Genomic DNA, 22,996 nt, shown 5'->3' with positions numbered 1-22,996 from the left:
TGAAAGTAAGATTTTACTTATGATTACTGAAACTATGTGAAAATTAAGGCTGTCGGAATACATCGGACTCAACTAAGCCAATTTTTATTGAATTCAGTAAGTAAACTCTTACTTCTCAAATAAAAAAAATTACATCAACAATGATATTATCTGGTAACCCATTCAAGTTTTAAGAAGTAGGGAAAACTTCATTTACATTTTAAATAAATTAAGATGCCAAATTAGATTTTGCACAAAAACCACGACATTATAGATAATCGTACATACGAAAAAAAAACATATGTCCCACTTTTCATGTGTTAATCGATAAACAATCGATAAGTCGTTTATGGGACTCGCATCACTAGCCATTCTAAATGATTACTTCTGCACTAATTTGTAATAATATAATAAACACAATGTACTACAGTCTACAACTAATGTTATACGTTTAAGTTTGACAATACAGCTACGTTGATTCAGAAACCCCTTCTTTGATTCGTCGGTCTTCCCGTGGCCTTGTATTCCGGACAACTGGATATAAAAATATGCAATTATTCCGATGTCAAAATTCCTGCAGGTATCTGGTTTGAGGTCAGATAGGCAGTCGTTCCTTGTAAAATACTGGTACTCAGCTGCATCCGGCTAGACTGGAAGCCAATCCCAACATAGTTGGGAAAAGGCTAGGCAGATGAGATATGTCTAGATGTCCCCAAAAATATGTAGGTACGCGTCATCGCGAATCCACAGCTAGTTGGTGTTTGCGCACAAAGGTTGCAATTTCGCGAACATTTTAGAAATATACACAAGCAATTTTTTACTGTTTGCAGAGCGAGTAGACCAGAACAAACATTTGTGCGCCATTAAAGCACAATCGGCAAACTTATATGGACCAGAATGTCAGGTGCCAGAAAAGTTCAATATTCAGACACAAAAATGGATTTTTTTGTTTTCACCACGGGGATTGAACTTCAAAATAGTAATTATAGGACTACCTACTACATCAGTTCGTACTAAAATCAGCGCTGGCCGCTAAAAGCCCAGGGTCCATAGAAATTTGCCCATTGTGCGAAAACTGTGGCATACTTACTGAGAAAGTCCCCTAGAAAGCCAGAACTTCTTAGTGGGCTCAGTATAAGTCCTGAGCTGGCGTTTATCCCACCTCATGCTGTCCATGCGCCACTCCGGAGACACGTAGGGCTCCTTCACCGGCTCTAGGGCTACCTGTAATGTAAATAAAATTTAACTTACCCGAGTGAACTGCAGGTTTAAATATTAAATCACCTGAGGCTTAATTCTGCTAAGTTAATCATATTGAATCACAAAAAATGATAAAAACGTTTATTTAATAGACAAAATAGCGGAATGCCACGCTTCAATCGTAATTGAGTCTTGCGCATGTTAATTTGCTCCAGCTACTTGCACCGTGTAGATGGACCCTAAGCGTTGGTGGCCTTCGGGACCAGACTGGGGGTGTCTATTGTCCGAATAGAAAAACAAAAAAACTGCTAAACATCTCACCGGGTTGCATCTCGCATATACTTCGGACAGTGGCGCCCTCACGCCTTCCAAGTGGGCTAGCGTCACCGCGTCCTTTAGAGCTTTCGCCGTTGTGGATGTGTACATATTGTCTACCAACCTCTGACGATGACTGCCGTTAAAGGAATCGAACAATATTTAAATGTTAGTAGTTATTGAAAAAAAAACTGCTTGTCTGATTAATCTATACTAAATACAGTACCTAATAAAGAAGGATTTTTTATCATGTCTTTCTTTATCTGTGTGGTTACAAATATTTTACTAAGTACATGGTTTTGTGGGTTAGTTAGGACACTTACGGCTCTTCAAGGGAATCTATGTCTAACGCGGGAGTTATCAGCACCTTGGGCCGCGTCTTCTGAACTTTCTCCCGGTCCAAATCTGGTGGTTTATCCTAAAATAGACAACAGATATACCAACACGCTGAATTCTAAATGTATTCTTCTTCTTTCGTGTCGATGACATGTCATATATTGAGACTACACTATGTCAGCCCAATATGCCGCCACAGCGAGAGCACGGCCGGATGCGCTATTAAGACATGCGATTAGGTGGGACAGAGAATTTTAAATGTAAGACTTACATTTAGGCTAAGAACCTACGTGATAGGACCACAAACAGTTCACTCTTCACATATAGGGCTGCCATCTCGAATTTCGCCAAACCCGGACCAACATTAAAAAAACCCGGACATTTTGCGTAAATCGCATATTTTCCCCGAACGAGTACGATTTTTTTAAAACAAAATAATACCTAATTTGTAATCCATTTACTATCTAGACACACGGCAGTGTGTCCGCCAAGTTCGAGCAAAAAAAAAGCGGCAAAAAGAAGGGTACAAAAATTATATACTGGATTCATTGCGTTTAGTAGGTTTATAACAAGGTGTGTGAAAACTTGCCAAGTAACATCATTAAAAAGTAACTATTTTTAACTGAGGTATGTATATGGAACTTGGTACTTATTCAGATCTCACTTCTTTTATAGGCGAAGCATTCCCATATTATCGAACTTGGCAGCCTTTCACATTTTCGTTTTGGGTGGTTAACATATACTTAAATTCTATGAGGAGCTTCCTTACATGAAAAGTGTCCGGGTTTTCCCCGGACACTTCTTGAAACCCCGCCCGGACGGCCCCCGGACGGCCTCCAAACGAGGACAAATCCGGGGAAACCCGGACGGATGGCAGTCCTATTCACATATAAGGGGAGGTTAATGTTACAAAACCCAGGAGTCCTGCGACGGATGCTCACTACAGTGTAAGAGGCGGATCCTTTAATTTGCAAATGAGTGTCCAGAGTCAAGAACAAAATAACACTAATTCATCCTCCGAGCCTTTTCCCAATCATGTTGGGGTCGGCTTCCAGTCTAACCGGATTCAGCTGAGTACCAGTGCTTTACAAGAAGCGACTGCCTATCTGACCTCCTCAACACAGTTGCCCGGGCAACCCGATAACCCTTGGTTAGACTGGTTTCAGACTTACTGGCTTCTGACTACCCGTAACGACTGCCAAGGATGTTCAATGACAGCCGGGACCTACATTTTAACGTGCCATCCGAAACACAGCCAATGGTGTCTAAGATATACTTAGAAAGTACATACAAACTTAGAAAAGTTGCATTGGTACTTGCCTGACCTGGGATCGAACCCGCGCCCTCATACTTGAGAGGTTGGTCCTTTACCCACTCGGCCACCACGACTTCGAAATAACGAAAATAACACTAATTATAGGAAATAAACATGGATGCGTAGGATAAATTATCTACTGCAAATATGTAGAAAGGCATTCACAAAATATACATCGTAGGTACTTACATAACTCTTCTGAATTACCCTAGGATCAGTACGAATGATCTCTTTGGGTCTATGGTACAGGTCAAAAGGTACGTTTGGGTCTCTCCAAGCCGTGAGGGCATGTAAGTCCTTCAACGGGACCGGGCACGGCCTAAGGGCCAGCTTCTTCTCTTTATATGTAGTTTTCACATCCGGCTTTAACTCCCAAACGCGGAAATTGTCTTTATAAGTTGTTTCACTATCGAAAATCAGAGATTCGTAGTTTTTGAGGCTGGGATCCGTCATGACGGGGAATTAACAGAAAATTAAAACACAAATAAAAATTAAAATACACTCAGAAAGAAAACGAATGACATCAAAATGTCCCTTTGGGTCCAATAGACATTTTTGTGTTTTTTCTGTGGCAGTTCTATAGTCATTGAATAAGGTTTTATTTGTAGAACTTTGGGCCCTGTAATGGCTGTGCGAGCCCGTTTGTCTGTAAGGATGATGGGTAAAATTGGCCGGTATATCCAATGAAAACCATTCGCATATCAAATGATAGCTTATACCCTAAGCTTCATTTTTTGTTATGGGCAAAACCTTGTAAATCACCGGAGAACGAAGATATAACACCTGATAGCATAGGACAGCCCATGGACTTGAACCACTTCAGTGCGTATGGGAGGGATGTTTAAGTGCATTATTATTGTCAATAATTGTCACAACGAGTCACAGAAGGTGTCTGTGCCCATATTTTCCAAGTTTATTGAAAAAAAAAAACGATTATTTAGTAGGTAGTATTTACAACGTATGGTGTACGTATTCCGCCATTCCGGTGAGTCTAACCGGTATATCCAATAAAAACCATTTGCACATCAAATGATAGCTTATGTCATAAGCTTCATTTTTTATTATGGGCAAAATATTGTAAACCACCGGAGAACGAAGATATGACACTTGATAGCATAGGACAGCCCATGGACTTGAACCACTTCATTTTGTATGAGAGGGCTGTTAAGTGCATTATATTATTGTCAATATCAGTCAGGACGTGTCACAGAAAGTGCATGTGTCCATATTAAAAATATAACAGTTAGTATTCACAACGTAAGGTGTAACTATTCCTGGAGGGAGCGACTGTCGCAACCCAGTGCAGGGCACGCCACCATCGTGGCGGTAAGTCCCCTCTTTGAGGAGTGGCTCGGGAGGAGTCACGGCGCCCTCACGTACCGCATGACGCAGGTTCTCACCGGACACAGTTGTTTCGGGAGCTACCTGCACCGCATCGGTCGTGAGGAGGCGCCCGGGTGTCACCATTGTGCGGACAGCCCCGAGGACACGGTGGACCACACAGTCCAGGTGTGCCCCGCATGGGAAGGGCACCGCCGGGTCCTCGTCGAGGCTTTGGGCGGCGGCGACCTCTCGCGTCCGGCCCTGGTTCAGGCCATGGTCCGGGGCGAGAGGGAATGGGATGCCGTCGCCTCCTTCTGCGAAGCGGTCATGCTCGAGAAGGAGGAGGCGGAACGCCAGAGAGTTCGCACCTCTCATCCCGGCCGCCGCGCTGGACCAGGTAGACACCATGGGCGCCGGGTGTCGCGAGATGACTCCCGGCCACCGTAGGCGTGGGTCTGTGGGCGGTGAGTTCGGGTGGCTCATCGTCCCTCTGTCTGCTTAGACGACAGACCCGTGTCGACGGCGCGCGTTGTTCCACGCGCTCCTCAAAGAGATGTCAGCAACCCCAGCGGGGCCCAGCAGGGCCAAGGCCTGCCGGGGCTGCGGGTTGTTCGAAAGAGATACCGCGGCCCTGGTACATAAAAGGCCTATGACGGAACACGACGGTTTTTAGTCAGTAAGAGTCTGACACTCCCTCACCGCTGCTAACCCACAGCGGGAGGGGTCATTTGATGATTTTTGACGTCGGAAAAAAAAAAAAAAAAACAAAAAAGGTGTAACTATTCCGCTGTTCCAGTGAGTTTAACCGGCATAATCAATAATATCAATTATTGGTGGAACATTGTTAACCACTGGGGAAAAAAGATATCAGTCCTGTAAGCCTACGACTGCCTATGGAATTAAACTACTTTGGCACGTATGGTATATAAGAAAAACCTATCTTCTTATCTATAATATAAAAATGAATCGCAAAATGTCTTGGTAAGCGCATCACTCAACAACGCCTGGACCAATTTGGCTAATTCTTTTTTTGTTGTGTTTGTTATTGTCAGGAGAAGGTTCTTATGAAAAAAAAAATAGGGTAAAATAGAGAAGTCAGTTGACGGGAGCGAAGCCGCGGGCAAAAGCTAGTTATTAATAACGTAGCTTTTCCAGCACTGAAAGATTTTTCAAATCAGTTCAGTCAAATTCGTAGCCCATTTCATGCAAATACTTGTCGTGCACAGACATCATCTAATGGCCAGGATAATACATTTTGCTTTGAAATATAATCCTGTGGAATTAGAGCTGTGCTGGCATTTGTAATAACATCCGTTAAATAGTGAGGAAATACTGTTTTCCCGTGCGAAGCTGGGGTGGGTCGCTACTTTTCTAATAATTCGACAACCCAGGGCCGACTATCCTGGTGCCGCAGAAAGAGGAAATGCTATCTCCAATAATGGAAATAATATACGGTGGTAGAAGTAAAAGTTTTTATGTTTTGTTTTGCTATTAAAACAATGCCTAGTTAAGACCGATTTTAATTGATAGTCTACCCTAGGCTTACTTAAATAAGTGATAAGTTGACGAAAATACATCATACAATGAATTTTCTACTATGGATTTTATTTTAACAAAAAAAAATGGTGCAAAAAGTATAACTCTTTTGTGCCCGATTGTACTTATTTCCGGTCGATTCTTGACATGAACTGTTTTATTTCAGTAACTGTAGGGTATAAGCAATAATATAATATACATTAGAACTTTATTGGTTATCAGGCCAGGGTTCATACAAAATTGCCCATCATCATTAATTCAAAACCCTGGTCTATTAGGGCCGGCGCCCACTGCCGGCGTGGCACGGCAAAGGATTTTAGTGCTATTTTGAATCTTATTTCAATGAGTTTAGAATCTATGTTACTTTATTTGTATACCACAATGCCGCGACGTGCCGCAGGATGCCACGGCATGGCGCGACATGCCGCAGGATGCGGTGGCATGCCGCGGCGCGCCACTGCATGCCGCGAGACGTACCTACGGGACACTTAGGGGTTGAGGAATTATGATTGCTAGCTAGTTGAAATAAGGTTGAAACTTATAAAGCATTTCGGTAGGGCGCAGATGAATGCCAGAGTGCCTGGACTTTCAGCTGGATGCCACGGCCGTTTGTTGCCCGTGGTACTACCAGTAGTACTACCAGTAGTACCACGGGTAAATTTTTCTTCCCGTAGTACTACCAAGCGGTCTGGTAGTACCATGGGCAAGAAAAAACTACCCGTGGTACTACTGTCAATAATTTAGGTTTTTTTCAACCCTTTTGTTGTCACAGTTGACATGTAATGAGGAGGGATGATACGCATGCAACAAAGTGTGTGCTAAGTATGAATGTAGATGGATGGAGAGGAAGAGGAAGACCTAAGAAAAGATGAATGGATTGCCTGAAAGATGATATGAATAGGAAGGGAGTGAGTGTCAGTATGACGAGTGACAGGGGAAAATGGAAGAAAATGACATATTGCGCCGACCCCAAGTAATATTTGGGAACAGGGCAGGAGAAAGAAGAAAGAGTTGTCACAGTTGATATTGTCATCCTAGAAAGAGAATTGAAATATATATTTTTTTAATGTGGATATATTTTGGTACTATTTCGTAAATAGATCTGGTAGTTGTGAAATTTTTCATTGCTCAAAATCGATAAGAGTCTAAAACACTTAGTCTTTTTTTCACAAATAAGAATTGAATACCTTGGTCTCGATTTACTTGATGTATTTTATGCTATCCTGGTACTTGGTGATCATTTTCGTCGGGAAATTGGAATACTCAGGTAAGTTATGCTGTCCTGGTACACGGGGAGAGCAGTTGCATCGAAATTCTGGGATTGGTAGGTTTTTTTTATACCTACTCGGGTGATTTATGGTGTGTATGATGAGGTGGGGTGAAAAGTTACGTGTTGCACTCGAGTGCAAAGTTTAGATTTTTCACCTTGTGCTCTTTTGATTCCTTCGCTATCGCTCAGGATTATAAGTTTTGAAACACTCCGCTCCTGTAGCGAGTAGGCAAACAGTCAAAGTCCGAACTTATCTATACATATAATAAATCTGTAAAAAAACTGTGTCTGTACATTGAATATATTAAAAAAATAATAATTGGGTGGGGTTTAGAAACAGTAATGGAGCACAAATCCAAAAAAAAAATTCTGTCTGTATGTCTGTATGTCTGTATGTCTGTATGTCTGTTTGTTTGTACACGCTAATCTTCCGAACTACTGAACGGATTTCAATGATTTTTTCTTTGTTGTGTCAGTATTAAGCCTGGTCAACATATAGGCTATAACTTATCTTCGAAACTTGAAGACCTGATGCAGAACACCAACAGACCAACAAAACTATAAGAGATACAAAAATGGTGTCATGGCAAAAATTGTTTCATGTGATGAGCATTTTCAGCTGAGATAATAAATTTGAAGATCTGGAACACCTGATGTGGAACCCCAAGAGCCCAGCTTCTCTGTACCATATACAGGTATGCCGCTTTAGCAAAAGTTGTTCAATTTGATAAGGACTTTCTATTGACTTATACAAATTGAAGATCTAAAACACCTGATGTGGAACTCCAGGGGCCCAGCTAGACTATAGCATATAGAGGTATGACGTTTTAGCAAAAGTTGTTCAATCTGATAAGCACTCTCTGTTGACTTATAAAAATTGAAGATGTACAACACCTGATGTGGAAACCCAGGAGCCCAGCTAGACTATAGCTTATAAAGATATGACGTTTTAGCAAAAGTGGTTCAATCTGATAAGCACTCTCTATTTTGACGTATAAACATCGAAGATCTGGAACACCTGATGTGGAACTTCAAGAGCAATACTACACTTGAAATGTATAGAAATGAATGTTATGAAATAGGTATGGTGAATCAAAAAAAGTAATTAGTCCGTCTTTTAGATAACCCTAAAATAATGGACACGTATTTTTTCTTTTCTCCTTCTCACAAATAAATAATAACGAAGATATAACACGCTTGAATTTTGTGTTAAGTCACTGCTTAGTACAAATTTTACATACCTAGACGTGGCGTCACGAGCCCCCACTCTCCGATTTTTTTGCGTTACATATATCTAATTATTATTTTTTATGTCTCTTCCAGACCTCGGGACTACAGAGTTCCGAATTTTTGGGAGGCAAACGTGAGGCCAAAGCCAACACGCTGAAGCCCAAAACCGACACAAAACCGACAATTATCCCTTTATACACTATAGAAATGAACCCAAGGACAATCCCCGGAGAACGTCGTTAAAAAAAAGACAATCTGTGCTATACCATTGCAAACTGTGGATGAATACTACTTGGGCTATTGTGATGGGATGCTCATAGACTAGGAATGGGGAAACTACGGGAACTATGGCTCCTGCCGATGACAATGTATTAGATACATGTAAAAATGGCAGGTGGAGACTCGCCAGCTCACTTACTGGGCCCCCGGGAATCTGTCACTGAATAGCAACAAAAGGGCAACAGGGACATGAGCGGCTGAAGTGTGAGGATACCTCGGCGGATTTTAAACGCAGATTACGCGCTCCCTGTGGGTCACTTACCACGAGGCACCTATCCTCCGAGCAGGGCTACTAACCCTGCTCAAGCGAATCCACTCTGGATGGTCAAGCCAAGCCAGAGGCGTGAGACCTACCCCCGTCATGGTTCACTCCGACCGGCCGGAGATGGGGGACAGTATACTCTCCCTGGAGAACTCAGTATATATGCCCCGCGGGGTCGCTACTCCCCGTCATCAGCCTCAGATATCCTGCGATGCTTATATCTCATTATTATTGTCGTTATTATCTCAAGAGCCTTTGTCCCAATTATGTTAGGGTCGACTTCCAGTCACGATGCAACTGAGTACCAGTGTTTTAAAAGGAGCGACTGCCTATTTGACCTCCACAACCCGGTTAACCGCTCAACCCCCAAAACCCCTCGGTAAAACTGGTCAGACTTACTGGGTTCTGACTACCCATAACGACTGCCAAGAATTTTCAATGACAGCCGGAACCTACAGTTTAACATCCCCTCCAAATAACGGTATCCAAAATATACGTAGAAAGTACATACGAACTTAGAAAAGTTGCATTGGCAGGTACTTGCCAGACCTGGAATTAAAGACGCACGCTCATACTTGAGAGATTGGTTCTCTACCCACTAAACCACCACGACTTCCACTAAGTCATCACGACTGTCATCTCAGTAACATTTAATGTTTTTTTACGTAATAATACGTGTAATATTTTTGCCACACACAACTTAAATGCGGACTAATTAGAATCACTACTTTTATCCCTATGGTCACGTCTATTGCGGTTCAGTTCTCAGCGTTTTGTTTAGTCTGCTGTGCTTTTGCCGTTAAAGTACAAAAATTAAATATATGGAACATTTCTAATGGCTATGCGTATTCCGTTGTTTTCAAGTCAACGGGCCCTTAAAATTCAATATCAGACGATTCAGATCTTTGATTTCGCTGACCCCGTAGTCGCTGGCATAAGGGACAGGGTCCGCGTACGAAGTCGCGGGCAGAAGCTAGTTTCAAATATTTTATATTTATTTTAGGCTCATGATTTACAAAAAAAAAAATTATAAAGTTTTAAAAATAAATACAAAGTCATACAAAAAGAAAAAAAATATGTAAGAAAGAGTCACCTACTCCAAAATAATTATAACAAAGCAATTTTAATTAAACCCACCCTACATAATTTTAGAAAAAAAAAATCCAAAATTTCACTTCACTTAAATAGTGTCCCTTTTTCGATGGTCACTTTGACACAATTTGCGAAGAGCACCAGTTGCGAAGTCTGCCATTTGAGAAGTGCACCATTTGAACCTGATGTACAAGTTGAGAAGTGCAACAAATGCGTTAAATCCAATGATTCTTTCACTGTTAGGAAGCTACACTCTCTGTGCTGAACGCAACATACGTTTTATCCGGGTACGGAAAGTAGTTTCCCCGGGCGAGGTGATTAGTCAAAAACTAATTTATAGAATACGGCCGAACCAAAAAAGTAAAGTACTAGGACAGCATAACTTACATGATCATATCAATACTCAATGCGATCGATTATTTTAATGAATATGACACTACCTACTTAATATTTTAAATAAAACGAAGAACGTAAGTAGATATTCAATTCTTATTTGTGAAAAAAAAATTAAGTGTTTTTGACTCTTGTCGATTTTGAGCAATGAAAAATTTTACAATTACCAGATCTATTTACGAAATAGAACCAAAATATATCCACATGTAAAAAATAATTTTCAATTTATCTTTCTAGGATGACAATATCAACTGTGACAACAAAAGGGTTGAAAAAAACCTAAAATATTGACAGTAGTACCACGGGTAGTTTTTTCTTGCCCGTGGTAATACCAGACCGCTTGGTAGTACTACGGGAAGAAAATTTTGCCCGTGGTACTACTGGTAGTACTATTGGTAGTACCACGGGCAACAAACGGCCACGGCATGCCACTGCACGCCGCGGGATACCACGGCATGCCGCGGAATGCCATGCCGTGCCACGCCGGCAGTGGGCGCCGGCCCTTACATATCTTGAATATTATCCGCAAGCCCAAAAGGCACTGTGCTGTACTTGGTCTTCTTATTATAATGAATTAAACAGCAAAGGTATAATTATAAATATTTTATTACGAACGAGATGTAGGTAGGCAGCTACAAATAAAACTAAAGATCTAAAATTAATTAAATTGAAAATAAAGCGACACAATTCCCATAAAGCTATCTAAAATAATGTTTGACTTTCATCTAAATTATATCAAATTAATTCTAGTTCGAAAAACGTAATTAAATAAATAGGTATTTATAACCATTAAAATTAAATATTTCCTATTCGAATACATTCGTCATTAAAATGAAGAAAAAGTCTAGGATACCTACGCAAATTATGTTAAACGCATCGAAACGACCTACAACGTTTTTCACCGTCATTCAAATAGATAAATGTTATATTTCCTCATCTACCCTAGAATATTTATCAAAATCTTCCAGTCTTCATTTTGTAACGCATATCCCTGTCTGCCCTCACCATCTCCGACTCTTCGCACGCTCTGCAACTGTAAATACCAAATAAGTACTTAGGTATCTTTTACTAGCTGATCCGGCGAACTTCGAATCGTTTAATTAAACCTTCCCTGGACCTCTACAAACATTTTAAAACCAAAATAAGCTAAATTGGTCCAGCTATTCTCGAGTTTTAGGCAGATTAACGAACAGCAATTCATTTTTATATATGAGACGATCATTTTTTTATGGTATGGTAGGCACAGTTGTGATAGTATCTAGTTTTAAGTTAATTTGGTGCGCCCTAGCAGGGTAATGTAAACCTAGGATAAGGATGCATATCTCTAACAGTATAGATTTTGCAATAAATAAATGTCTAAATATAAAATGCTTACGGCGGCAATTTCTCCGCGAGCCAGAACTCCTTGGTAGGATCACAGTAGCCTCTCAATTGTTTTCTATCCCACTGGACGGTCTCCATCCTCCATTCTGGAGATACGTAGGGGAATTCTAGTGATGGCAGCGTTATCTAGAACCAGACCATGGTATTTATTTATTTAATAGTTTAAGTACACAGTAAACACCCCAGTGACGACCTCGATGGCGCAATGGTCACCATGCCGGACTGCCGAACCTGAGGTCCCGGGTTCGATCCCCGGTTCGGTCGACATTTGTGTGATGAGCATGCTTGTTGGCCGTGGTCTGGGTGTTACAATATGTATTTATAAATATGTATATATGTAGCTATATGTAGTTTATCAGTTGTGTTAGCACCCATAACACAAGTTAATTAATAACTTACCATTGGGCTAACCAACCGTGTGTGAAAAAGGTATCGCGACAGTAAACACACAGGACTCGGACATGAAGAAACAGTTAGATATGTAAAACATGACATGTATGGTCAAAATTCTGGTGATGTCCAGCCATCTAGATACGATGCGCATTTGGTACAATCCAAAACTACGGATCCAAAAGACCAAAAAGTTTCGTGTCAAAAAGTCCATTAAAATCTAATATAAACAAAATACTCGTCGAATATATGAACAAAATAACCACATATTATTGAAAGCAGTCGAAATAACGAATACCTGAACTCTAAATTTTGAGAAAATGCTGTTACTGACAATCCCACCATCACCTACTGATGCCCATTTTCAAGTAAGTATAAATAAAAAAATAACCTTGTGGATAGGTAAGTACAAAGTTTGAAATAGAAAATTATTTCTGAAAATAACTACGCAAAAATCTACTTAAATGATTTATCAAATACCGGGTTAGCGGGCGCAGGTAGGCTTGGCAATGGCGCCTTCACTGTAAAATAGTTAGCAATGGCCTCCCTCGAGGCTCTAGTCGTATTACTGGTGTACATTGACTCGCAGAGAATCTTGCGTGTCTCAGGGTCTAAATCGTCCAGAGCTACTGCGGGAGACATGACCACGCGGGGACGGGTCTTGATAGCTTTCTCTTTTTCCGTGTCGGTGGGTACCACCTATGTGTGATAGCAAATTGTTTAATATGATCTGTAGGGTATACTATATTTTGTTGGGGTTCCATACCCAGAGGACCTATTGCTAAGATTTCGTTATCTGTCTTTCACCAGGGGCCCGATTCTCCTAAGTTAATAATGTCAAAATTGAATAGAAATCGAATCGCAATAGTAGTTTTAAGCATATCGGGCATTCTGCTACTAATATAAGACCAATCGTATTCCAACGACATTCGATTGGTTTACGATTGGTCTGCTATTTTGGTGATTTTGGTCTAAAATGTAGTTTGTTCTACAATCATATTGCAATCGTAAATCAATTGCAGACAAAATGATTCATTATTGAATGACAGAAAAGGATAAAAACGTTTATTTAAAAGAACAAATAGCGGAATGCCACATACACTTCAATCGTAATCGAGTCGTGATTGGATCGCAGTCGAATGTGAATTGTATGCCGCTTAAGTAAAATTAGGAGAATCGGGCCCCAGGCTGTAACTGAAGAACCGTGAGAGCTAGATAGTGGAAATTTTGTAACAGATGATGTACGTATTATTGTAACCACTTTATTATGAACAGCGTAGCGTAGTACGTTTCGGAGTGGTACAAATATTTCGGATCTACCTTGAATAAAATTTCCTTTTGATTAAGTAGGTAATCATTGTTGTTTTCTATAACATACGCAACTCCTTATAATCCCTTTTTAAACTTTCACTTTACTGGCAAATCAGTAAAATATTTTTAATATTTATTGTACCTACCACTTAATTAAGTGTTCCTTTTTGATCGGTTGCGCGAATTAGGTACTACCCACGTAATGCAATGAAACCACAAGTGGAAGCAAGTATGTACTTACATAAGATTCCGGCACTTTATTTGGGTCCGTCCTAATAATAGGTTTCGGATGATGCATCAAGCTAAACGGTATAGCATTCTTCCTCCAAGCTGTCAATGTATGCACGTCCTTGAGTGGCGGGGGCCTCATTCTTAAACATGTCGGCTTTTCCTTGTAAACAGTAGGAACATGGGGGATTATTTCCCCCCTACGGTAGTCCGTTTTGTATGTAGTCTGGTAATTGAAGAGCATGGTCTCCATTCTGGCTTCCACGTCAGGCATTTTTAAATGTTTTTAAGAATATTTGATAAAACTCGAAGACTTTCGGGTAGTAGGATCACTTTGTCAATATGACTTGGTATGACAGATTTTATTGACAATAGGGTAGAATTTGAGAAACTGATCTTTTTGGATATGCAAGAATATTTTTGCAAGGAGACTTCACTTGAGACCAAGCTATGAGTGTCGGCGAAATTCAAAATAATGTTTTTGAAACGCAATTAGACTTTAAACTGGATAAAATAACTCATTTAGGGTTACCATAAGTATATAAATAAAGTAGAAATAAAGATACCTAGTAAATAAATTTAAGGATCAAGCCAAACCTTTGTTTCACAGAACTGATAAAATAATAATAATAACCGTAATTGTCAAAGCGTTAATCTACGAAGCTATGTTTCATGGCGAGCGCGAACTTTATACATTACAAATAAAAAATAAAACCACCTCATCATAATTTAAATAATTTATTTTAAAATTCATCAATAATTTACACCATGTAATAAACATTTCAAACTATTCAGATAATACCACAAAATAATATATTATTTTATTATCACAAAATTGATAAACCATAGACAACGTGGAATCTCTGGTTACAGTAACATCTGTTTAATGGACCCCTTAAATACCCAACAAAACATTAATAAAATATACAAATATCATTATTAGTTATTATACTTGAAGAAATTTCTATTATATGACTTCAAAAATAGTATTGATACTGATAACTATTTTTAATACATGATTTATTTTGTTTAAGTTGCGAAAATGGTGCAGCTGTTTAGTAGATTGCAGCAGACAAATGAATTTTGAAAAACAAAAAATCTACGGACAATAACTTTCATCTTACTATACGAGATCAAAATCACATAATACAAAAATATTAAGTAGATTTTTTTTATTTATTTATCTTAGATTATATTTATTAGTATTGAAGGCCAAAATATTCACAATTTTAGTCACATTTATTAGTCAATGGCCATATTACTAAGATATTGCATTGTGAAAATTTTAATTAAAAAATTGAGTGCAAAATAATAATTTACTAAAAGAAACCGTCTATGTTTATATACTAAATGCAAATAATCTATTACCATTAAATAAGTGTGAGTAATAACAAAAGTAAAAACAAGAAAAGTTAACTATGACCTGATTGTTCAATATTTGAACTTTTACCTAGTTTGACATAATTTTACTTACAATATATGTCAAATTAAACTACTTCATCCAAAGCCGATTTCGGCCACGGCGGTTGTTCTCTTACAAAGAGATCAGCCAGCTGTGCAGGACATATTATAGTGCACGAGCATTTGCGCAGACACAGGTGCACTCACTATTCCTTTCACTCTCATAGCCCAATGGGACGGTAATCCGACACGACCGGCGAGGATATTTAAATCATATAATAGATATTCATTCTAATATTGAACAATGAGTACTTTTGGCTACATTATTAACTAGAGCAAAGGGCACCGTTTGACCAAGTAAATTGGCCCAAAATTATTTGAAAACAAAGCACCATTTCTGTGACCATTTCAAAAGAGTACTAATTTTACCATTACTGTGTTATAATGAAAGGAATGCAAAGAAATACTACCCGAATTCTGCAAAATGACAGTTAAAAAAAACGCCTATTATTCCTACCTACTTAATATTAAAAAGCACACTTTCAGTCTATGCCCCGCAAAGACTACGTTTATTTACATAAATATATACTACAAATTCATTTATTTAACATAATTTGCTAAATTGTGGTAATTCAATAAAATTGCAATGCAAATGCTTTGGTTGGGCAATGTAAGAAAATTGGACTACATTATTTTGGTCCTACATTACTAAATGTACACACATTAAGGTAGCTATTTATTGCAATAGGTATACGTTAAACACAGCAAGTCTTGATTAAAAATTCGTTTACATAAATAAATTTGTACCCGATCTGCTTAACCGCCATTTTGTTTTACCTTCACTCAATTAAAATAAATAGATACTGAATAAACACACGCTGAAACCCAGAAGATCGGGTTATCACGTAATATTAAAAAATCTAACACTTAAAACAATAAATACGATACATAGCAAATACATTTTGACACCATAAAATTGACAGAATAATTGGCGCCAAGATTGACGTTTCAAAATGGCCGTCAGACGTCAATTAAAATAGAATTGTAATAACGCCACGAAAAGGCTCTGTTTATAGAGTAGAATAGCTGATGGTATAAAATTAGCTAGATTTTCGTTAATGCCATGGTTTAAAATATATTTTTGTCAATCTGGGACCTTGATTTCGGCCCAGATTGGGCAGAATGGAGACGCGGGGCCGCCCCAGGACCAACCTCGGGGTATGGCTAGATGGCTCAATCCTGTCTTGATGGCACCGGAGTGGCCGTTGAAATTGGTGCTGTCCAACATGCCAGGACATAGGATGCTGCTCTGGCCAGTAGCTTTGACGTCCACTGTAGTGATTATTTCTTCGTTCAGTACGGATTGGCAGGTCTTGAAAGCTAGAATATGAGAATATGAGAAAGATAGAATATGATTTAAGTTTGTGCAGTTAATTGAAACATCCTCATTATTGAGAAGCAAACAAATGAGAGAAAACTTTCATATAAAGTAAAGCTTTCTATTTATCTCCCATTACAATTTTCCACACATCACTAAAAGAAAATGTGAGTAAGACTACATAAAAATAGTGTCTTCTGCACTATTTTAGACATTGTCAGTTCAAGGTTAGTGCTGTGTATTTAAATGCTGTCATTATCGAACACCTGGTGTATGATTAGTAATATCTAGGAAGGTCGGCTGTCGCTAAAACGGACTCATTTCATTTTTTTTAAGAGGGAATTGTGGTCACTGTCTTTATAGGTATAAAATATAAAGGCATAAATTCATACGCAGACACAGTTGCACTTTCTGTATGCCTATTAAAATTTTCTGTATCCAATGAGACTCTTCTAACAAGATTGGTAAAAGATCCGGCAAATGATTACAGTTACAGCTCATCCGAGGATAGGAAGTCTCTATGGTATGAAAACGGTGACCCATCTAAGAATTGGCCTAGTGTTCCTATAAGACCGATAGGAAGTCTATATAGCATAAAAACGGTGGCCCATCATAATCCTATGGCCTAAGCCTGATGAGGTCAGACTGTCAAATCTATTTTCATAGAATTGCATAAATCCTCTTGGATTAAAACTTTCTTGAGCTGCGCACGTGATATTTCAACATACTCTGTGACGTACCACAGACCACAGCTGTGTCCTAATGTAGATATTAACATAGATAAGACCCATCGATTATTATAATGAACTTGTTTGAACGATAACGAACACTTGCCTATCTCTAATCCTATTGTTTTTATCTTCTACTTTGTTGCTTCTGAAGATTACTGTCGTTAGGCCGGATTAAAAAGTATGCGGTGCGTCAGTTTTCGTGATAGAATTAATTTCAATTTAGAACGTTTTTTTCTGGCTTTAAATACGTCATTGTGACTGTCTTTTTCTATTCTCGTATGATCAGTGCTGGATTAAGCAAGCGCGGGGCCCGAAGTAACATTAGAAGCAAAACAGCGAAAAATAAATGCTAGTTCGCGTGCATATAACTTTAAGAACCCTTTACTTCCTGCCGGGGCTGCGGGACTGTTAGAGTACGCGGCCTTGATACATAAAGGGCTTAAGAAGGAACATGATGGGTTTTAGTCAGTAAGAGTCTGACACTCCCTCACGCTGCAAACCCGCTAACCCACCGCTGTGGGTTAGCAGCGTGAGGGGTCATTTGATGATTTCCCATAAAAAATGCATCCCTTTAAGTACCTAATTAGATCTAGGTTCGGGGCTTCTGCGACTCTTGTTAAATGGTTAAATCCGGCACTCTGATAAACTGATATGATGGCAAACTGATATCTATTTTCGTTGTCAATTGTTCGTTTTTGTAGTGTTAGTTACATAACATGACCTTGTAGTTATAAATATTTGAGTGACAATAAATGGTTGCCGTGAAAGCCTATATCGTGTTGCTGATAATAATAGTTCTGAATAATAGAATATGTTTTTAGTGAAAATCACTCATAGTGCAATATTTATAGTTACTATGATGTGACCATAACACTGAGTGGTTTATTTCATGACAGACTCTTTTTAATACGCTCATGACGTCACTGTACATTTTTAATACAATCTAACTATTTTTCGTGGTTTCACCAGAGTCCCATGGAATTTTTTACCCGTCCCCGGTTATAACATAGCCCATGTCACTCGAGGGTAGTGTTACTTCCCAATAGTGAAACATTTTTTCAAATAGGTTCAGTTTCGGACTGTTTACAAACACAAAAACTTTTTACTAATAAAATAAAACTGACTTCAATATCATCAAAATTAATTCAGCTAAACGTGAGATTATAAAGACGACCTTATAAAGGTCGCCGGAAGACGCTGGATGCAGGTCGCTTCCAACAGGTATCTGTGGAGATCAAAGGGGGAGGCCTATGTTCAGCAGTGGACGTCCTATGGCTGAGATGATGATGATGATGATGAAACGTGAGATAATCGCGCATAAACATTAAAAACATACAGGTCAAACTGAAAACCTTATGTTTTGAAGTGGTTTTTTTATATTTTATAACTTAAGTGAAGAAGGCTACTTACTCTGCACATTACTCCTGGTACGGAACTCTCCAATGAACACGAGCTGGGTGCCGCTGGCCACCGCCAGGTCTGCTATACTCCTGAGGCTGTCGACGTCACTGGCGTCCAGCTTCTCCTTGACGTGAATGTTCACCACGATGACAGGTCGACTACATAGCAGGAACGCTGAAAAGAATAGAGATAAAACCGAAATAAATATATGTATTTTTTTTGTAAAGGAAAAGGTTACGTGATATGTGGATGACATTATTGAAAGACTCCTCCTGATAAACAAAATCAAGCAATATCAAAATTAAAAAAACCGGCCAAGTGCGAGTCGGACTCGTGCACGAAGGGTTCCGTAAATTACAGTTAAATCAACCTATCTCAAAAACTATAAGAGATACTTTGATCAAACCAAAAATCGTTGAAAGAGTTAATTAGCATGCATCACCTCTATTTTTTTTAGAATTTTATACCCCGTAGTTATAAAAATAGAGGGGGGGGGACATACTTTTTACGACTTTGAGAGCTGATCTCTCAAAAACCGTTCACTTTAAGAAAAATGTTTTTTAGAAAACTTTATATCATTTTAAAAGACCTTTCCATTGATACCCCACACGGGTATGTACATCGAAAAAAAAAATTTCATCCCTCAGTTACATGTATGGGGGGCCCCACCCCCAATTCTTTTTTTTACTATTTAGTGTCATATTTTTGTAGCGGTTCATACAACACATATTCCCATCAAATTTCATCACTGTAGTACTTATAGTTTCCGAGTAAATCGGCTGTGACAGACGGACAGACGGACAGACGGACAGACGGACATGACGAAACTATAAGGGTTCCGTTTTTGCCATTTTGGCTACGGAACCCTAAAAAAGGGAGTTCCGTTTGGATAATATTTTTTGGTTTCACTAGTTCTGAACCTCGCCAAAGATGCCTGAATAATAACTAAATTCTCTTGAAAAGAATATGTCTCAAAAACAGACCCTACCAGATATAGTCCATAAAAGATAAAGCGAAATATATAGCATAAGATTTTGATTCAGTCACACTAATGAATATGTAAACGAGTCTTTGGAAGAAACCCCATATTTGTAGGCAACCAAACTAAGCCTTATCGTTTAACCAGAAAAATCTAGATTTTCCGTCTGCTGATGAAATCATCTAGATTATTATGTCACGTTATGGTAAATAATGTCTCAGAAGTATCGCTGACCTGTGTTTAAACAATGTTTCATTGTTCTGATAAAGATGAAGAACTAAGCCCAAGTTAAGACCTAGCTTGAGTTTATAGCGTCCAAAATAAATTTTTGAGTGTGGAAAATCCCAAAAATGTTCTGATAGCAAGAATTTTGTGGTTGCTTAGAGGAAAATGGAGGCAGCCTACATTTCAAAGAATTAAGATTTGGTGGTCGGCAGGAAAAAGGAGAACGCCTGATCTTTAAATATGAGAGTGCTAATGTGTTCAAATAAAATAGGTTTTATTGCTTTATTTTAGTTGCCATTAATTGCAGATTTGGAAAAACCTTGTGGTGCCTTGAGCAACCGCAGTGGCCACCTCTCATTCTTTAACTACAATAGGACGTCTCTGTCTGGCAAAAGTGTGAAGTATAAATATAGATAATCAGTTTATTTTATCCTATCTCTAGGTATAATCTCAACAGTAGAAACAGCTGTTATTATTGCTGCCTATACTGAACTTCAATACTAAGATAAACCAATATGACGCACTGGTGACTAACCACAGCTGCTGTCAGTACCTAATTATTTCTTTGTTCATCCGAGCAATAAAACGCGTTAATGCACATTAATTAGATAACAGAATTAACAAACCGATTATGAAGGCATCGCAGTTCATAGATAGTTTTGGTTTGAAGAGATAGTTACATTGTAATATTATTGTTTTAAACAGCTAATATTACTACATACTCCGACAGATAAATGTATTTTTTTATATACTGTTTACTTTGGAAATTGAATGTGAAAATTCATAATATGTAATCAGTTGTTTGACGTTCATACTGCCCGAACATGATGATGATTGATGGCGTCCAAGCCGACTGTCAGCCACAGAGGTTGTTCTCGTATGAGAAGATCAGCCACCTGTGCAGGACATATTATACCTAGTGCACCAGCATTTTCCGAACATAATGTGAACTTAGGGCTTTCTGAGTGCTTTGTGACATTATGCCAGATAGGGAGCAGCACAAACTGACTCCACAACAGCGACTCCAATGTCCAAATAATATGTGTAAAGTTGCAATAAATAAAAAAAAGCAATATTAGAATACGTAAGTATAAAAATGGAACTGCCTTATGAATAGATAACAACTTTGTAATCGTTGTCAATTATTTAGTTACAATAACGCCAGGTGCGGTATTAAAATCAATTACGTTACCTTTTCAACCTGTTGCTATCTATTGCTACTGTCATTTACTACCTATCTATCATTTACGTAGTTATTGCAATTCTAATAATCGATTGTTTGAAGGAAATGCAATTGTTTGCTTTGTTGTTGTACACCTGTCGTGACGGTTATAGATTATTTCGCTACCTTCAGTTGGTTTTATGCTTTGCTCTAGCAATTTGAACTATCAATAGCAATAACTGAATTGTGTACTTTATATTTTGAAGCTGAAGAATTTGTTTGAAATCTCTGTAACTTCTGAAGTGATTTAAAAAATAATGTTGGTGGTAGATTATTTGGCTGGCTATGGCTATTTTTTATTCGGATGTTTTTATAACCAAAATCAAAATCAAATTGTTTTTATTTCAAATAGGCCTTTGCAGGCTCTTATGAAACGTCAAATTAGTTGCACGGTTCCAAAAAGTTGGTCTCATGGAGAAGAGCCGGCAAGAAACTCCATAGACACTCTTTTAAAAAGTAATATTGTCACAAACATTCTATTACATAACAATAGTAAGCTGATAAAATTATACAATGCAACTGAAAGGTAAACAGTAAATCTATACAATCCAAAGAGAAAAGAAAAAGACGTTTAATTGCCAGGGAAGCCACACATGGAGAGATGAGTTATCGCCATATAATATCTTTATCGTCAACGAAGTCTTGAATTTTATAATAAGCTTTTTTAATGAGGGTGGATTTTACAGTGTTCTTAAATTTTATATCCGTGAGATCGGTTACACACTTAGGCAGCTTGTTGTAAAAACGGACACAGTTCCCTAAAAACGATTTATTCGATTTCGTTAATCTGAATCTCGGAACTACTAGTTTGTGCTTGTTTCTTGTATTAATCGAATGTATATCACTTTTAACAATAAATTGATTTAAGTTTTTGCGTACGAACATTATATTTTCAAGAATGTAAAGAGAAGGAAGTGTAAGTATTTCAATTTCTTTAAATAATTCTCTCAATGACTCGCGAGGGCCGAGGCCATAAATTGCACGAACTGCCCTTTTCTGGAGTACAAATATTGAATTTACGTCCGCCGCTGCCCCCCACAATAAAATACCGTAGGACATAATACTATGGAAGTAAGCAAAATACACGAGCCTAGCAGTAGCAACGTCAGTAATCTGTCTTATTTTTCTGACTGCATAAGCTGCGGAACTCAGCCTTTTTGACATTGCTGAGATGTGAGCACCCCATTGCAATTTAGAGTCTATGGTGATGCCCAGGAAGACGGTTTGCTTAATAACATCTAACTTATTATCGTCCAGAACGATATTGAGCCCTACTGGTGTTACATTAGGTAAAGAGAATTTAATACATTTCGTTTTAGAAGAATTAAGAAGCAAGTTATTCGCGGCAAACCACTTGCTCAGAATAACCAAGCTATCGTTTACGTTTATGGGACTAGATTCCTTTCTGTTAATTTTGAAGACAAGGGAAGTGTCATCAGCAAATAAAATAATGTCAGAGATCTCAGACATCATATACGGGAGATCATTTATATAAGCTAAGAATAAAAAAGGACCTAAAATTGAGCCCTGCGGCACGCCCATTTTTACTAATGACCCAGATGAAGTTGAGCCACTTATAACCCCTGGCGTAAGCTAGTGTATGCATATATGCTTTAACTTACTTCGTTATTATCCGTCTATATATTGGCAGCATTTTGCATCTGTTATGAGAGTCAAATTGATAAAATGGAAGAAGGAAGGATTCTGTAAATAACCCTGCCAACCCAGTTACTATCTAACTAACTTTGCCAGTAAGCCACAGTACTACTTACACTAAAGGCAAAATCTGTAAATTTTCATAGAAGAGTATCGATAGC

General features: G+C 38.5%; 3 protein-coding genes across 5 annotated transcripts in view; all 3 read right to left on the bottom strand.

Annotated features, from left to right (window-relative positions):
* Window positions 1–208: 208 nt before the first annotated feature.
* On the bottom strand, window positions 209–3,788 carry LOC124646205. The gene is made up of 5 exons (XM_047186302.1): window positions 3,335–3,788; window positions 1,818–1,912; window positions 1,501–1,630; window positions 1,070–1,203; window positions 209–513 (listed from the first exon to the last, which is right to left on the bottom strand). The coding sequence occupies exons 1-5, from the start codon at window positions 3,596–3,598 to the stop codon at window positions 459–461; spliced, it is 678 nt and encodes a 225-aa protein (XP_047042258.1). The 5' UTR covers window positions 3,599–3,788; the 3' UTR covers window positions 209–458.
* A 7,330-nt stretch (window positions 3,789–11,118) lies between these two features.
* Window positions 11,119–14,362, bottom strand: LOC124646031. The gene is made up of 4 exons (XM_047186048.1): window positions 13,856–14,362; window positions 12,784–13,002; window positions 11,906–12,039; window positions 11,119–11,563 (listed from the first exon to the last, which is right to left on the bottom strand). Exons 1-4 carry the CDS (start codon window positions 14,114–14,116, stop codon window positions 11,485–11,487), a joined length of 693 nt encoding a protein of 230 aa, XP_047042004.1. The 5' UTR covers window positions 14,117–14,362; the 3' UTR covers window positions 11,119–11,484.
* Window positions 14,363–14,564: 202 nt separating this feature from the next.
* LOC124645830 (endonuclease/exonuclease/phosphatase family domain-containing protein 1-like) overlaps window positions 14,565–22,996 on the bottom strand; it is a 42,113-nt gene continuing 33,681 nt past the window's right edge. For all 3 annotated transcript variants that reach the window (XM_047185754.1, XM_047185755.1, XM_047185753.1), the window contains 2 exons: window positions 18,763–18,927; window positions 14,565–16,623 (listed from right to left, as the gene is read on the bottom strand). In XM_047185754.1, the coding sequence (XP_047041710.1) occupies window positions 16,388–16,623; window positions 18,763–18,927 (401 nt within the window). In that variant the 3' untranslated portion in view covers window positions 14,565–16,387. The remainder of the gene's footprint in view (window positions 16,624–18,762; window positions 18,928–22,996) is intronic.

Source organism: Helicoverpa zea, chromosome 3 (assembly GCF_022581195.2).
Source record: "Helicoverpa zea isolate HzStark_Cry1AcR chromosome 3, ilHelZeax1.1, whole genome shotgun sequence".
Taxonomy (NCBI): Eukaryota; Metazoa; Arthropoda; class Insecta; order Lepidoptera; family Noctuidae; genus Helicoverpa; species Helicoverpa zea.
The sequence above is the reverse complement of the archived record's forward strand: the minus strand, read 5'-3'. Positions and strand labels throughout refer to the sequence as shown.